A 16,908-nucleotide genomic window follows, 5' to 3' on the forward strand; every position below is an offset into this window, starting at 1 on the left:
TCTAGTTAATTAACTAACTTAATATGTGGTTAAAAATATCTCAATATTGTAAAAGGAAGATTATGTACAGGTGATAGACAAGAAACTCAATGAAGTCGAGAATAACCTATATGAGAAAAAAAATAAAAAATCATGTAACTATGTAAGTTCAGAAAGTCAAGAAAAACTTATATGATATCATTGACATGAAACTAAACAAACTGCATAGTGCACACCAAAGGCAAATAAAGAGAGATAAAATATTTTACCATTTCTGCTTTTTGTGTCTATGGTGTTGGGGTAGACTTCCAACTTATGTGGATTTTTTTCTTGCTTTGCTTCCTCTCAATCTCAAATATGAAAAAAAGAATTGTTTATGCTCTCTCTCAAATTTGTTCGGTCTGGTAAAACAAATGGCATTTGGCTAGGTACATGGCATAGAGGTAGTCAGGTAGGCTTTTTAGCATGTTGTTTCAGTGCTACTCTCACATTTGTTTGGTTGTTTCAGTGCTTCCCTCTCTGGCTCAAATGGTGAAAGCAGAAAGCACATCGTGTCATGTGTGAGTTAGATTTTTTTGTATGTCAAATCAAGATTATTATTATGTTAATGGACTTAAGGATATTTGAGTGATACACCGTGTCATGTGCACGCGCTAGATCTTGTAAATCCATTTGCAGGCAATGGCTTGTTTCCCTGCAGGCAATGAGACTAGTCTTATTCTTTTTTTCCTGGGCATTGATTTCTTCCTGCATGACATCTCTCCAACAAGAATGATTGAAGACTTTAGGATATGATTTAGGTTCATGAGAAGATTGAGCTGACACGAGCCTAGCTCGATATTTTGGCAAAAACGTTTCATGAGATAAGACAACTATAATCCAAGCTCAAGCTCAAGGGAAAAAAGCGGGATTTCAAACCTTTTACTAAGATAAAGATTCTAAATAAGTACAAAGAAGACTGCAAAAGAAGTGGATTTTGAACCAGCATACCCAAAGCAAAGAGTGGAAATGTGCTTTGTACCTCACTTTGGTAAGCAGGGATAACTATAATTATGCATATCTTAACACACATTCTCATGTGTGGGTTAGACTCATCATCAATGGGTGACCCAACACGTGAAATATTTAATTAAATGTGATAGAGTGTAGAGTCAGGATTCAAACTCAGAACCTTTACTATGATATTATGTGAAATTATCATTTGTCTCAAAAACTTAAACTGATGGAAATATGTATATTTTATTATTTATTTTATATCTTAATAGTTACAACAATGTTATTGATGGAAAATAGTTGTTATTCTACGAAAAAGAGCCACATAATATATGTGTAATACCATAATTCCTATAGAATTGCTAATGCAAATCCCACGAAAGATTTTATATATATATCAAATTATCAATAGAGATCAAACTAATTAATTTGATGACGAATTCAAATTTTATAATTCTTCCTTATTCATCTCATGAAAATGTAAAGAACAAATTTCAAGCCTAAATTAAAATATTACTTTAGGGTTGGTTGATTCCAACCTTATTAAAAAGATTATAAAATTCAGTTATTTTTTTCTCCATGTTTAAGAAATCGGTTGATGCTGTAAAGAGTCATTCATTCATGTAAATTTTATATAGGTGATATCTGATATCTCCCTTTTTAGTGAATAGAGTGGGAAGGGTTATTGCCAGAGCTTCTTGTTCCGTAACAAAAAAGACATGAATAATATAGAATTTTCTCTAGAATAATGTTACTTGTCCCGACAAATGGGTCCCGACATGGGTTTTGATAATTTATTTATTTATTTAATAATTAAAAAAAATGTTTTTAAATGATGTTGTAATTTTTTTTTAAAAAAAATTGTAAGAATATAAAAAAATAATGAAAAAAAATAAAAATAAATAAAAGAGGCCAAATGCCTTATCAAGACCCATCTTCGGGCTGACTCTTTTTTCTATTTCACCTTAAATTGATTGTATTCATTTAGTAATATTAAGGAGATGTTTGGATTCAGAGATAAGTTGAAGTGATTTGTAAATAATAGAATAAAAATTAAATTATTTATTATATTTGGTGTGAAAATTTGAAAAAGTTATTTTGGGATTTGAAAAAGTTGAATTATTTATTATATTTTATGTGAGAATTTAAAAAAATTATAATGATGAGATGAAATGAGTTGAGGTGACTAATTATATCACTTAAATATTTATTTTTTCTTTAAAATATAATGACTAGATGGGAATGATACACCGCTCTAAGGCCTCGTTTGTTTTTACAAAATTTATCAACTCATCTCATCTAATTATTACAAAATTTTTAAATTTTTACACAAAATAAAATAAACAATTCAATTTTTTTAAAATTCTAAAACAAAAATAATATTAAAAAATATATTCTAATAATATTTTTTTCAACTTTTTAATTTTAATATCAACTCTTCTCATCTACAAAAACAGACGAGACAAATTGAGAAACTTTAAATCACCCAAAAAGAATATTTGATACTTAAGTAGTAATAACTATTAACTTCGTTAAAAGATTTCTAAAAAAAATGGAGTTCATAAACCAGTATAATAAATAATATTTCTCGTATTCAATGAAATATGAGAAATATTATTCAATTCGTTGGAATCATAGATTTCTATAGATTTGGATACAAAAATTATTATAACTCATCTCATCTTATTATTATAATTTTTTTAAATTTTCATACAAAATATAATAAACAATTTAATTTTTTCAAATCTCAAAACAATAATAATATTAAAAAATAATATTATAGTAATATTTTATTATTCAACTTTTATCTTTCATGTAAAACCATCTCATCTAACTATTCAAACTTGACCTAACGGGGACCTTCTAACCGAGTTATCTAGTTACGTCTTCCTTAAATATTGTTTTAACTCCGAGTTGAGTTTATCTCTTTCCTAAATTAGGTTTGGTAAGGTAAATGAGTGAACTCGTAACAATGGAAATGAAAATGTTATTTGCCAACTCCCATATTTCTTTCTATTTTTATCGATTTGGTCATGCTTTCACTATAGAAATAGGGCTGATACTTGCTCGAAGCAACAATCATTGATATCGATCACTGTCACTAGATCTTTCTTACAGTAAAAGGAATTTTTCAAGCTAACCCACCAAAATAAGTTATATTAATTTGTAAACAGATATTTTTATAAATTAAATATTTATCTTCATAAATAAATTATATTACATTCACTTATCCTAATAATTTTGTAGCAAAGAGAAGAGTCATTACTCAAGAGACTAGAGAGCCAAAGAATTTTTTCTTTTTTTGAAAACTAATTCTAGTCTTTTTAAATTATTTATATGGTGTAGATCAAGAGTTGGAATTTGAAAATTATGGATTTAAAAATTATTTTAAATCATAATGAAATATTATAAAATATCTTCCTAAGAATTCAGTGTAGAGAATTGCTACAGTGATTATCAGATATTATAAAATATCTTCTTGTAGATTTAAGGGTACGTTTGGATGATAAATTCATCTTAACTCATCATTATAATTTTTTTAACATATAAACACAACCTTAAAGTCTTCCACAGAACTAAGTGCAGAGAGTTGCTATAGTCATAATGAGATATTATAAAATAAATCACAAATTGACATAATTATATAAGAAAATAACAAACAAAAATTTATAAAAAATTTATTTCTTCATGTATTAATTCTTAATAAGTTAAAAATTATGAAATTTAAAATTTAAAATTTAAAAGAAAACTAATAGAATAAATATCGTAAGTAAAAGTAAAATTACATAACACTACTCAATAATTTTATATGATATATTAAATTTATTATATAATAAAAATTATTTTGGACTATATTCAACTATTTTTATCTATTGATTTACTTTTTGTTGGAATTTATCTGATTGCAGAAAAAAAAATGGAAGTCGTCGGGGACAAATAATTTCAGTGTAACTAACAAAGTCACAAAACACAGACACAAGCATAAACATAAAAGGCCGTACCAGTCTTTGGACACATGCCTTGGCTCCCCCACCCGCCTCCCAAACCTCAAAACCCTTCCCAAAACTCTCCGTCTCTCTAATGGAAGACGACGATGAGTTTGGAGATCTGTATACGGACGTGCTCTTACCTTTTGCTTCGACACCACCATCATCATCGTCATCCCCGGCTCCGCAGCCCCGCCAGGCGTCTCATTCCCCACCAGCTCTCCACCCTCCGATTCATCTCAACCTCCGTAGCGACGGCAACGAGATCCTCTACGGAGCTCCCCTCTCCAATTCCGCTGCTCCCAATCTTACCTCCGATCAAACCCTAGCTCCCCGCCCTGCGGATCCCACTCCCATCCTCGAGCCCCCTGCTGGGACTGATTCGGCTCAGAATTTGAAGGCTGGTGACGTGAGGGAAGAGGATTTAGCTACTGGGTCAAAGGTTTTGGATAAAGGAGATGCTGGATTGCCGGAAAGGGATCCTCCGGAGGATTTGAACTATGGTGGGGACACAGCTGGGGATTTGATGGAAAAGGACATAAATTTTGATATCGAGGAGGGTAATACTGGAATTTACGATGCGGGTTCCGAGCCGATCATTCCGGGACTCTCCGGCTCGCCGGCGGCTAATCTCGAAGCTTCTAGGGGAGACGATGTGGGTGCCGATAATGATTGGGACAGTGATAGCGAGGACGATTTGCAGATAGTGTTGAATGATAACAACCATGGGCCCATGGCAATGGAGAGAGGAGGAATCGTGGGTGAAGATGATGATGATGATGATGAAGATGGGGACCCGCTGGTTATTGTGGCGGATGGGGAGCTGAATCAAGATATGGAGGCACAGGAATGGGGCGACGATTCCGTGCAGGCGGCAGCGGCTGATGGAGAGAGGAAGGAGACGGGCGAGGTGGGAAAAGTTAGTGGTGTGGGCGGTGCCGTCATAGCCCCAAAAATTGGGTATAGCAATCATGGATACCATCCATTTCATTCTCAGTTTAAGGTCAGTTGCTATATGTTGTTGCCGGAAATAGTGAAATGCTGTGTACATGGGATTTACTGTATTTTCCCATTAATTGATGGGAAATGGAGTTTGTTGTGGCTTGTAATTATTGTAAGCTGTGAATTGTTGGGAAAATTTATGCCTTGGATTTGGATTTGCGTTATGGCAATAAGTTTCGTATATGTTGTGTTGTAAAAAGGTAGAAAGAAGTGAGCCCTTAAAAATTGTATTCTTCAGGCTTTGAATAATGGAAATGCAAATTATATAGCAATTACCATTGAGTAAAGGCTGATGCTTCCAGCTGGCTGGTAAAATCATCTGGCTTATCGAAATTTCCAGCACTGATGTGATGTCGAGATTTGCATATTTTCGGAAGAATTTGAAGTGGTTTATTTTGCTTCCAATCGCCTACCTATAAAAATTACCTTAACTGGGTTTTGGTGCGCGGGCCTAACATGGATGTCAATGCGTGCTTCAATCTATGACATAAATAATGTGTTTAATTCTATGTGAAAGTTCTGTGCGGTGCAGGTGCCATGCTTCATATTGTTCATTTCAGTGCCTAGTGTTCGGAGTTCTATATTTATTATGCGGAACCAAAATAGTTCTGTTGGAAAGCTCTTTTCCTGAGTAATCCTTTGATGGCAGAAATGCCACAATAAATAAATAACTGATCTGTAGAGTCTTTGAGATTAAATGTTGTGAATTTTTAGCGCAAACCTGGCCTTGTTTATTCCTGAATTTCTTTATCATAATTTTCGTTGTTTTTATCATCACCATCTAAGAAGGTAGTTTATGCGACAATAAATTTACATGAGGCATGCCTTGTTGCCTTAATTAATATATTGCATTTATCTTTTACAGTGGTATTGCCATGAATGGGATGGTTGAGAAGGGGCAATTTTTGTTAGGACTGTTTATTGAATTCCATGTCATATTTACTCTATGAGCAATGAATAATCCAGCTACTAAATTTTCTTCTGGGCAGTCCAGATACTACATTTACTAATAAAAAGTACACCTCTGGAATTGTGGACACCTCTGCTGGAATCATGGACACCATTGTTACATTATGTAGCCGAGAAAAGTTCCTTTTGACATGTAAAACAAAGTTGCAAAGTGTCTCAAGTACTCCACCCTACCAACCACCCCATTCTCCAACCCACTCACAAAAAAGAATTCTGCTTGATATTATCCTAAAATAAAATAATTGCTAATGACAAGCTCAAATTACCATACTCTTGATTTATCTTGGCCTGCCTCGTTGGTTGCATTCCAAAGTTCAAGCTGGTTCCAGTTTGTATGAAATGTTTCTCGCATTTGGGGATCTGTTATTATTCCGTAATGATTACTGATTTTTATACCAAAGCATGGGTGCTTCGTAATGCCACATAGCCTCTTTTTAATGGATCACTAAGTTGCTCTAAGCTCATTGTGTAAAAGTGGAAGAACAGTTTTTATAATGATTGAGCTTTTCTTCAGCCTGTGGTCTGACAAATGATTAATTCTACTTGGTAGTGTGGTTATCTCTGGGTTTTCATGTCTCCTGATTGTATCATATGTTCTTTCCTGCTATGAGAAAAGAATATATTAATATACAGTTATTGCTTTTTATGTTGGCATTTGGTTTGAAAATGTTATTTGTGATAACCTCTTAAGACTATATCTTGTTTGTACTTATCAAAAGTTATCTCGTTCTTATCCTTTGTTCTCATTACTATTTATATTTTCTACTTTTCAGAATTCTATTTGTGTACGTGCATTGTACCTTCTTTTTGAGGTTTTAATAAAATAGATTTTCGTATAATTTTTTTTTTTCAGAATTATGCCATCTGTTTGTAACTTGAAGAATAATATGAACTTTTTAGAATCTTAAATTGTAATGCTTAGGAAGGTTAGAATCCTAATAATTAATGCTTAGGAAGGTTGATCTTCCCCCTTTTTATTCTTCTCTTTCCTGGTGGGCTTGTATCTTATTTCAACATAAGTAACAATGTGAAAATTAACTTCTTTGAATGCTGAACTTGAAAGACTTTTGGTTGGCTTATATAAATGAGGAAAGTGCCATAGCTGCAGCTATTCTCTTTGTTTGTTAAAGCATTTTTTAAGATTTTCAGCTTATACCTGTTTGTTTTTCCCATATTTGGTTATAAATTCTTATGATTTACATTTGTCAACATGCAGTATGTTAGACCTGGTGCAGCACCGATGCATGGAGCAGCTACCTCCATTCCTGGAGGAGCCCCAGGTCAGGTTCGTCCGATTGCCAACACAGGTCCTGTTGCTGGTCGTGGTAGAGGTGACTGGAGACCAACAGGAATAAGAACTGCGCCTCCAATGCAGAAAGGTTTCCATTTGGGTTTTGGGCCTGGTTGGGGTAACAACACTGCAGGGAGAGGTTTTGGGGGTGGACTGGAATTCACGCTTCCTTCGCACAAGTAATTTTCATTTGGTTGCATATGGTGTTTGCTTGATATGTAATATTTTATTGTCAGTTCTCTGTGTTGTTAGAAATGTGAAAGGCCGTGGTTAGTGGTGGTTCATTAACATTGCATTCTAGTGGAAGCTTCTGGGATCAAATCTTAGGACACACATGATTGATGATTGGAATGTTTACAAGTGAGGGGAGTCTACCTCTGACGTCTATGCCTTTGGTGCCTCTCAAAACAATGCATGTCTAATTGGCAGATTGGCACTTCTTCACAGAAATCTGTAAAACTCTTGTTATCACATCTAAATAATATCTAATGCTGCTAGGCTGTTTCTCTATAAACAAGCTCTTCTCAAGATAGATGATGCATATAATATACATTGAGGATCATCTCAAACATTGTTTTGATTGGTGGTCTGCAAACATGTCTATGCTTATGCTTGATGCTTGTCATAAGTTTGGCCGGTCATTATGCTCACCAAAATTAAACTTACACTTCAGCTTATCCAATTTAATCCTAAATAGACAAAAATCTAGGTCCTGCTTGCAACAATACAGTGGAGAAAGAAGTTGCTCACCCAGCAGCTCTAATGCTTCGGAAAATCTTAATATGACCTGATTTCCATCTTCACATGGTGGGTGATCGGCAGAGAATTATCTCATAACAACGAAGGAAATGACAAGCTTCATTGGAGTGATTATTCCCCTTAATTTTCAAACCATGGAGTATCTTAAAGGATTTTTTTTTGTTTCTCATAACTGTTAACAGTCTGTCCTTTAAAGTAGTGATTCTGTTGAGGGCATGATGAGGACGGATGCTGTGTGAACTTTTGGTATGCTGTGGAGTTCTTAATTTAGGGGTGGAGGCAGGTTGACCACCTAAAGAAAGTCTGCGACTGTGCATTAGAGCAATTTTCTTTGGTTCTAATGTTGTGTTATCAGATATTAGCATGCAGGCTTAGGTTAATCAGTGTGTTGCTTCTTGTCTCAATAGTGTTTGATATTTTGTTCAACAGTGAAATGGGTTTATAAGATACCATTGATGCTTGGATTTCACAACTTCTCCATTTCACACTTGTACTTTTTCTGTTTTATGGTGTTTTGTATCCCAGCTAACCTCAGAGGTGGCTCTTTTTCTGTGGCGTGGTGTCTCTCCTTTTTGGTTTCGGTAGCTATCTATGTTTTTCAGTGTCTAAAGAAGCTAGATTGTAGGTGCTATTTCCTCTCTGTTCTAGTTCACTCTAGCACAACATCCTGTGGCTGGTTTTAGTCTGTTAGTCTCTTTAAGCAGATATGATGTTTGCCTAATTGAGTGGTATAATGTTGCACTATCTGCAATAGGTGGGGTCCACCCAATATGCTGTTTTTCTACTACAAAATCTTAAGAGCCAGCGAAAGAGACAACTAATAAATGGTCCTAATTTTGGTGTCTTTAAATTTAATGGGGATTATCTTATAATCAGGTTTTAGAGTTCTCAGACTGTTATAATTGAGGGATTTGCTGCAGTGGTTTTCGGCTATTGTTCTTAAGGGAGGAAATGCTCATGAGTTTTTGTTTTCTTTTCAGGTTTCTAGAATGTAATTAGATGCTTCTTTTGTATACTTCTTGTGTACATGGGCTTCGCCTAGTTTCATTAAATAAAGTTTCTTACTTATAAAAATAATAATAATAATAATAATAATTGAGGGATACCAACAAATCTTACTGGACAGAAGAGGAGTTGAAAGTAAAAAGGAAATAAAAAAGAGTTTGTTCATTGCCAAATTGTCTTGACCCTTTTGAAATGGAGTTAACTGTTTACTTGAAAAACTTGTTCGTGTCACATTTGTGTCTAGTATATGAGCTTCATTTTGGTTCAACGGTGTGGGAAGTGAAAAAAAGAGGCAAGTTTTCTCTTTGCAATTCCTTTTCTCTCATCAATTTTGGATGATGTTGTTCGTATCCTTCATATTTCAGTATAACTGCATTAGGGTGCGACAAAATACCTTTTTTATGAGTAGGGTGCTACAAAATAACTGAACTTCAAAGTTTGGTTTTTTACTATAATTTTCTTATTTGGCCCTCTTGAATATTTTCAGGACTATATTTGAGGTTGACATTGATAGTTTTGAGGAGAAACCATGGAAATATCCTGGTGTTGATACATCAGACTTTTTCAACTTTGGTTTGAATGAGGAGAGCTGGAAAGATTATTGCAAGCAACTGGTAACCGTACCAATCTTTTGTCATACCGTTGACTACATAAATGAAAACTAAGTCCCTGTATATTGATTGTTCAGGAACAACTGCGCCTGGAATCTACTATGCAAAGCAAAATTCGGGTTTATGAAAGTGTGCGAACGGAGCAGGTAATGAGATGCTTTTTCATCTCAAGAAAAATTATTGTGGTTTGCAAATAGAATTCTTGGTTTCTGTCCCATGTTCTGGCCCTAAGGAGAAATCTTTTATTGGTTTTATTTTTCCCCAGGAGTATGATCCAGATTTACCCCCGGAATTAGTAGCTGCCACTGGTGTTCATGATGTTTCAGCTGAAAATGCAAATCTTGGAAAGTTGGATGTTGGACAGAGTGATTTAGCAAAAGGATCTGCTCGTGTGCGCCCACCTATTGTATGTGCAACTGTCTAACATTAATTTTTTACAGGATGATTCTTTTTTTTTTATCAGTAAATTTTTACAGGATGATTTATTTAGTTAAATTTCTGCCACTCAGTTTAATTCCTGATTTTCATTTTTCATGTTCCTCTCTTCTCCTTTTTTTTTTCCCTCTCTTTTTGGCCTATCTAATTAGCACCTTATTTATGTCTAGCTTTTGGCAGTTTAGGTAAAAAAAGCTGTAGTTACTAGCTACTAGACATCGTGTTTGTTTCTGGTGTCAGTTTCCAGGCTCAATATTTTATTTTTCTTTTCTTTGGCTCCCAGCCAACTGGAAGAGCAATACAGGTGGAAGGTGGTTATGGTGAACGTCTCCCTTCCATTGACACCCGACCTCCTCGCATCCGTGATTCAGATGCCATAATTGAGGTATTAAATAAAACCCACCTTTAAGTGCAGTAATCTAATGGCATAATTAGATGCTTCATTTCATAATGTATATGCAGTCTAGATAATGACAAATATTGGGGGAACAGATTGTCTTGCAGGACTCTTTAGATGATGATTCCTCCACGGTAAATGGTGCCCTAGAACAACCAGACAATGAGTCCTCGAGAGAGGATTTTAGAGCAGGTGATGTAGCCAAAGAAGATGTTGTCCAGGTGGACAGTGGGGATTTTGATGCTTTTCCAGGGGCTTACAATGGTCGAAAGAGAGATCAGGTTGATAGAAAAAGGATGGCATTAATGTCTTCTGTTGCTGATAATTTACCTGATCGGGAAGGGAAATTTTCTTTTCCTCCAGAAGCTCCAGCCCAGAATCCTGTTTCTAGGAGGCCGGCTTCTGTCTATCCTAGCGAGAAGTTTGGCACCCCTTATGATGAAAGGTATGAAACAGTCTTGAAATCTGCGTGTTGAGATATATGTTATAAAATCCTATCTGTTATCCTGAACAATATGGGACTTTTGTGTTCTACTTGGGATTGGATTTGAAATCTTCATTTTGTATTATGCTTCTATTTCCATGTTAAGTTTTGACAGACCAATTTATGCTAATAAATGCTCATCGTTTTACACACAAGCTGAGGGTGTCATGGTTTGAACATGTGAATGTGTGTAGAAGCAAAATGAAATATCTTCTCTTTTGTATAAAGCAGGTTTGGGGCCTTAGATGAGACACAAAATTCTCATCTGATGTTATTTCATCTCATCTTATCTTATTCCTAAACATAATTCAAATACAAAATTTTCAAAATAATCATTACAACTTTTTCAAACTTTCAAATAAAAATTAAAAAAAAATCATACTTTTTCAAATCCTAAAATAAAAATAATATTATAAAACTATATTATTACAATATTTTAACTTTATAATATTTTTTATTCAATTTTTTCTTTCTCCTTTCCTAAAACTCAAAAAATACTCAACTCAAAATATCTCACTACTGTTCACAAACTATCTTAATAGTTAATACTATTCACAAAATTTTATCTTATCTCATTCCCCAAACAAACTAGAAAAGCATGATACTAGATCTTCAAGAAGATCTAGTGGTAATGGAGAATATGTATAACATGTTGAAGAAAAATGGTGTACTACCGAGGTCTGAAGGAGATGTAAGATCCGCTATCACTCCAGAGGTGAAGGGACTTGCTTTCACCCCAGAATCGCCAATGGAGTGAACCATTGGAGAGAACCAATGGAGTTGTTGGAGAACCAATGGGTTTGGCGTTGGTGCCTTGTGTAGAGGAATGTCTAGAGTAAGAGTGCAGTTGGATACTGTGTCTGGGGATAACGTTGCTCCTTTGGTCTCTCTTCCTCCAATGGCAGATTTGATTCTACCTAAAGTTAATGAGATTCAGCAGTTTGTGGGAATTTTACATAGAGGATGTGAAGACCAATTTAAAAAACTAATCACTGTGATTGAGACAAGCCACGCGCTTGAAACCAAATCAAGTTTCAAGAAAATCAGGGAGTTACAACGTCTTTCTTAGGCAGTCAACTACGACGCTAAGGGTGGTAGCTCAACTAGAGGGAAGTCTAAAGGGAGGGCATTGTGAAGATGAGAATCAAGGGGTTGGGGTTGGGTTTTTGGGTAGAGTTTTAGTTCTACGGGAAACAAGGGATTGGGGTCGGGTTTTGTGTATTTTGGGTTGTATTTTCACGGGCTTTTTGGGTCATTTTGGGCAAGGTGTTTTCTTGTATACATTCAGTGTACTTGGTTTCTCCTTTTGATATATATAATATTTTTACTTATAAAAAAAAATGGTGAATATGTATAACATAAATACAACCATCTCTAAGGAAAATTTAAAATAGTTTCAAAGTTATCAGCTCAGAGAAGTGGATGCTGTCTAATGAATAAACGAAATTAGTCTGTATTTTCCATTGGGAGCTTTCAGTCGGCAGTGTGTACTTTTGCATTGTAGAATTTTGTCATGCATATATTTTGATAGTGTAGTTTGTTTGCCCAAATTGTTACCTGCTTTGTTCAACTATTTACCTGGGCATCCAAATTACAAGTTTATTAACTATAATGTACTTAAGTTCATGTTGTATTTATCCTTTATCACGAATTTAACTTGTACTATAGCATCAGAACTCGAGAAATGCTTATAATATACTTTTTTGTTTTATAAGTAAAACAAGAATTTATTAAATTACCAAATGACAAATGCTTTAGTACTCCTATAACAAATGCTTATAACATACTCCTTTTGAACACAGGCAGACACAGGGAAGGGAACTTGACAAATCCCCTCATATGACTCCCAGTCGAAGTACATGTGCTGGTAAATTTCAGGATAACCAGACCGTTGAATCAGTTGATAGCTTGGACGGTAAACGTAGTCCGATATTATCATCTCCTGATGCAGTTAGGGATGCCAGGGAGTTGAGTGTTGAGCATAGTGATGCTGGGCATGATGAGCTTGTGCTTGCTGATGGAAGCCCTGTAACGGACAAGGATGAAATAGAGAAAGATGAAAGGACTTTGAATACGTTAGACAGAGATGACAACCTTGGCGACGGAGTGGTAAAGAAACAGAAATTGAGTTCTCAAGTGGAACAACCTGTGCTCCAAGAATTTGATGATGCAGGGGAGTCAAGGGCTGAAAGTAGTGAAAATAACAAACCAAGATCAGGAAGCAGCAGAGAGTATCCAAAGTGGCGCGATGGGGCTGAGGAGGAAGCCATTCAAGAAGGACACTCAAAACGTGTGGAGACCATGATGAAAAGTCACCCTGACAAAAATGAACTAGGTCTCCGAAGAAAGAACCGTGATGGAAGACAAGAGATGGAAAGGAATCACATGGTAGTAAAAGGAACAGAAGATTACCCGTCCAGAGAGTGGGATTCCAGCTCAGGTCATCAATTGCCTGTGAAATCTGATGGGTTTAACAGACGAAAGGAGAGGGACAATTCTGATGGACCCTGGCGACGTAGAGATGATGATCCTTATAACAGAAGGATTAAAATTGAAGACACGAGGAAGAGGGAGCGCGGTGATGAAATGGGAACCAGACACAGGGATAAGGTTAGAGACGGCGAGAGGAGTGAGAAAGATGAATATCTACATTCAAGAAAACAGTTAAATAATGGCAGCTATAGGGTTCAGTATGATAAGGAGGCTGGTTCACGCCACAGGGAAAGAGATGATGGTCTGAAGGTTCGGTATGAAAATGTAGATGATTACCATAGCAAGAGAAGGAAAGATGAGGAATATCTGAGTAGGGACCATGGTGACAAAGAAGAAATATTGCATGGCCACAGGGAAAGTACTAGCCGTCAAAAGCGAGAAAGGGATGAAGTTTTGGACCCTCGAAAGAGAGATGAACAGCTAAGACATAGAGATAATCTTGATGATCACCACTCCGTAGGGCACAGAGATGAGATCTGGCTGCAGAGAGAAAGGGGTGTAAGGCAGAGAGAGAGGGAGGAGTGGCATCGGTTAAAACAGTCTCATGAAGATTATCTCCCCAAGCGGGAAAGAGATGAAGGACGGGTTGCTGGAAGGGGTGGGCGTGGTCTAGAGGACAAAGCATTAATTAGCCATCCTAGGGCAAAGGACGATTACAGAGGATCTGATAAAGAATACCAATCGAAAGACATGGTCCGACACAGCGAACAGTCCAAGAAAAAGGACCGAATTGAGGATGAAAGTTCACATCGCAGGGGACGTGATGATGTTTATCCACGTGGAAACCAATTTAGTAATGATGAAAGATCCAGGCCAGAGAGGTCTAGTTCTCATAATGATCGTGCTGTTAATGCTTCTGATGGCCAAAGAGGACGTGACAAAAAACATAAAGAGAATACAAGAAAGAATAAAGACTCTGAGGGTGGTGATCACAAGGCTTTTGGCTCTTCCAAGAGAAATCGAGAAGACCATAGTGGTCGAATTAATGAAATGGTATGTAGCATGTTTAGATACAAGAATATATAATTCTTTGAACATTGCGCGCGTGCTCGCTCGGGGGGGAGGGGGGGGGGGGGGGTATTCTCTCTTAGATAAGTCAAGTTGTTGGGCAAAGTCTTAGCAGGAAGAAAAGTAGGTCATAAACTTGAATTTGATACAAATAAAAAACACCATGGGAAAAAATAAAATGTGGCTCAATCCCTTGTCCAGAAAGTTTGGTTGAAGGTTATTGCTTTCTTCTGGAATACTGATTATTAGAGTTTTGGGGAAGGGCCTAGGGAGGTGGAGCGGTTGCAGTTGAGGGCCTTACTTCAAGGACCTGACTGTTGAAGCTCGATTTGGTATGTGTTCACTGGTTTTTCATTGTTTAGAGGTTGGAATAAAGTTGAAATTGTGTTTTCAATGTGACAAATTGATCTCATTGCCTGTTTGTCACGTCAAAACTGTGTAGTTCCTAGGTAAAGTTGACAATTTCCAGTGTAGTTTACCTTAGCAATAATAAGAGCACTGTTATGTAATCCTTGCTTAGGCAAGTGCTTTGGAATTATTGAATGTCTTCTCTTCTCCTAATTCAAAAGTGAGCATCCTGATGTGCACCAAGAGGACATTTCCAAAACTTGAGAATTGGCCAGGTTGTTATCTTTTTTTACCTCCATAGTATTTTAAGTGCACGCCTTTACTTACAAATACAGAGGGAGTTGTTATGTGCAAGAACCTCAAACCCAAGTAGCTTTAATCTGTGACTTGTCATAAATAATGTAATAATATGGAAGTTTTATGTTTAAAATATGTATAGGGAGAAATTAGCAGAGATGCAGAAAATTAGTCATGAAACTTTGACCAATGTATCTTGCAGTTAGTACTGTTTGTTGGCCATAATTCATGACCCTAGTTACCATAGGGAACATATCCATCTGACGGAACAATGTTTTTTAAGATGGTTCGAGTAAGTTTCAACTTTCTGATACGGATTAGATTTTCATTACTTGATCTCATTCTTGAGGTTTAAGACTAATTTTAAGACTGCTTCGCTTCCCTTGGTCAGACTGTCATCTTTTATTGGCATTTCCTATTGCCATCTCCTTTCATTGATTAACCCGGGTTATGGCTGAGAATGTGTTACTTGACCCCTATTTGTTAATTTAGGAAGTTTCCCTGCTGGGTTGTTCTCGTTTCTCATTAATGTTCTACTTAAACCTGGTAGGAAGTGTTGAAACTTCAGTTTGTTCGTGTCTTTATATAGGGCTTGAAAGGGTCCAGTGATCAAGGGAATGGAGACCATCAGATCCCAGTGCATCGTCGTGTGTCCAGAAAACATAGGGAAGACGCTTCATCAGAAGATGAACAGCATGATTCGAAAAGAGGGCGCTCCAAATTGGAACGATGGACTAGCCACACCGAGAGGGACTATAGTATCAACAATAGGTCATCATCTTCCTTGAAATTCAAGGAGATTGATAGGAATAAAAATGGTGCATCTATTGAAGCCAGGAAACCTCCAGATGAATTTACCAAGACAGTTGAGGCTGTTGATAGTCAACATCCATTGACTGAAGAAAAAGATGCCTCTGATCTGGAAAGCAAAGATGTTGAAACAAAACCGTTGGAGGAAAGGCACCTTGATACAGTGGAGAAGTTGAAAAAGCGAAGCGAACGGTTTAAGCTTCCAATGCCAAGGGAGAAAGAGTCCTTGACAACTAAGAAGATGGAGAGTGAAGCACTGCCTTCTTCCAAAAGTGAGGCTTCTGAAGATTTGGAGATCAAACAAGAGCGGCCGCCTCGGAAAAGAAGATGGATAAGTAACTAAATGTGAAATCGAGGGACCTGTATTGTTGTTGTTGATGAATTGCTCCTGCAGTTTAGAGCGAAGTCTTGGCCTAATTCTTTATCACAGAATTCGGCCAATTCATGAGATGGCCACTTATCTCTGCGATAGTTATATCATCTTGTAACCATGATGCCACCCTATACTTCTGATATCATGTGTAAATACTGGTGAATGTAACATTGAATTGATCACTGATGGTGGCAAAAAGAATTATATTTAGCGATATTTCTTAAAACGCATGACTCAAGAGTTAATATGTGTTGCGGGAGGTGGCAAATCTGATCTGTGGGGAAGCCGAGAGGGCAAGGCTGGTGATGTCGGCATATGCTGGTTGTGGCAGATGTTTGAATAGAAGAGCTGATGCAGAAAACAGCAGTTTTAGCTCTATCTTTTTATGAGAAAGATAGTTGTTATCTGAATTCTGTATCTTGGGTTGGTTGACATTTTTTTTGCATTCTTTTTCTTTCTTTTGCTGTAGAAAGATAGTTAGCTGAAGTAGACGCTCCCTCTGTACTTGTCGAATTAGTGAGTTAAAAAGAAACATTACGAAATTTTGAAGATAAAGAAACAAGAAAAAGCAATGGTTTTAGTCACTTTTCAGAGATATATATTCCTTGTATATGTGTTGAGTTCCTCCAACGAGATGAAACTTGCACCTTTTAACTATAGAGATACT

The 16,908-nt window shown here is 36.3% G+C and overlaps 1 protein-coding gene across 1 annotated transcript; it reads left to right on the forward strand.

Moving 5' to 3' along the window:
* Positions 1 to 3,947: 3,947 nt before the first annotated feature.
* On the forward strand, positions 3,948 to 16,800 carry LOC109000853 (FIP1[V]-like protein). Its single transcript, XM_018977870.2, has 9 exons — positions 3,948 to 4,962; positions 7,147 to 7,400; positions 9,473 to 9,599; positions 9,674 to 9,742; positions 9,862 to 10,002; positions 10,315 to 10,416; positions 10,524 to 10,873; positions 12,715 to 14,398; positions 15,648 to 16,800. Exons 1-9 carry the CDS (start codon positions 4,054 to 4,056, stop codon positions 16,209 to 16,211), a joined length of 4,200 nt encoding a protein of 1,399 aa, XP_018833415.1. The 5' UTR covers positions 3,948 to 4,053; the 3' UTR covers positions 16,212 to 16,800.
* The last annotated feature ends 108 nt before the right edge of the window (positions 16,801 to 16,908 follow it).

The sequence above is a fragment of the Juglans regia genome, chromosome 15 (genome assembly GCF_001411555.2).
Source record: "Juglans regia cultivar Chandler chromosome 15, Walnut 2.0, whole genome shotgun sequence".
NCBI lineage: Eukaryota > Viridiplantae > Streptophyta > Magnoliopsida > Fagales > Juglandaceae > Juglans > Juglans regia.

Coding starts and splice junctions, on each gene's coding strand:
- LOC109000853 (XM_018977870.2), top strand. CDS start 4,054: ATGGAAGACGACGATGAGTTTGGAGATCTGTATACGGACGTGCTCTTA. Junction 9,600..9,673: donor AAGATTATTGCAAGCAACTG/GTAACCGTACCA, acceptor TTGATTGTTCAG/GAACAACTGCGCCTGGAATC. Junction 10,003..10,314: donor CTCGTGTGCGCCCACCTATT/GTATGTGCAACT, acceptor TTTGGCTCCCAG/CCAACTGGAAGAGCAATACA.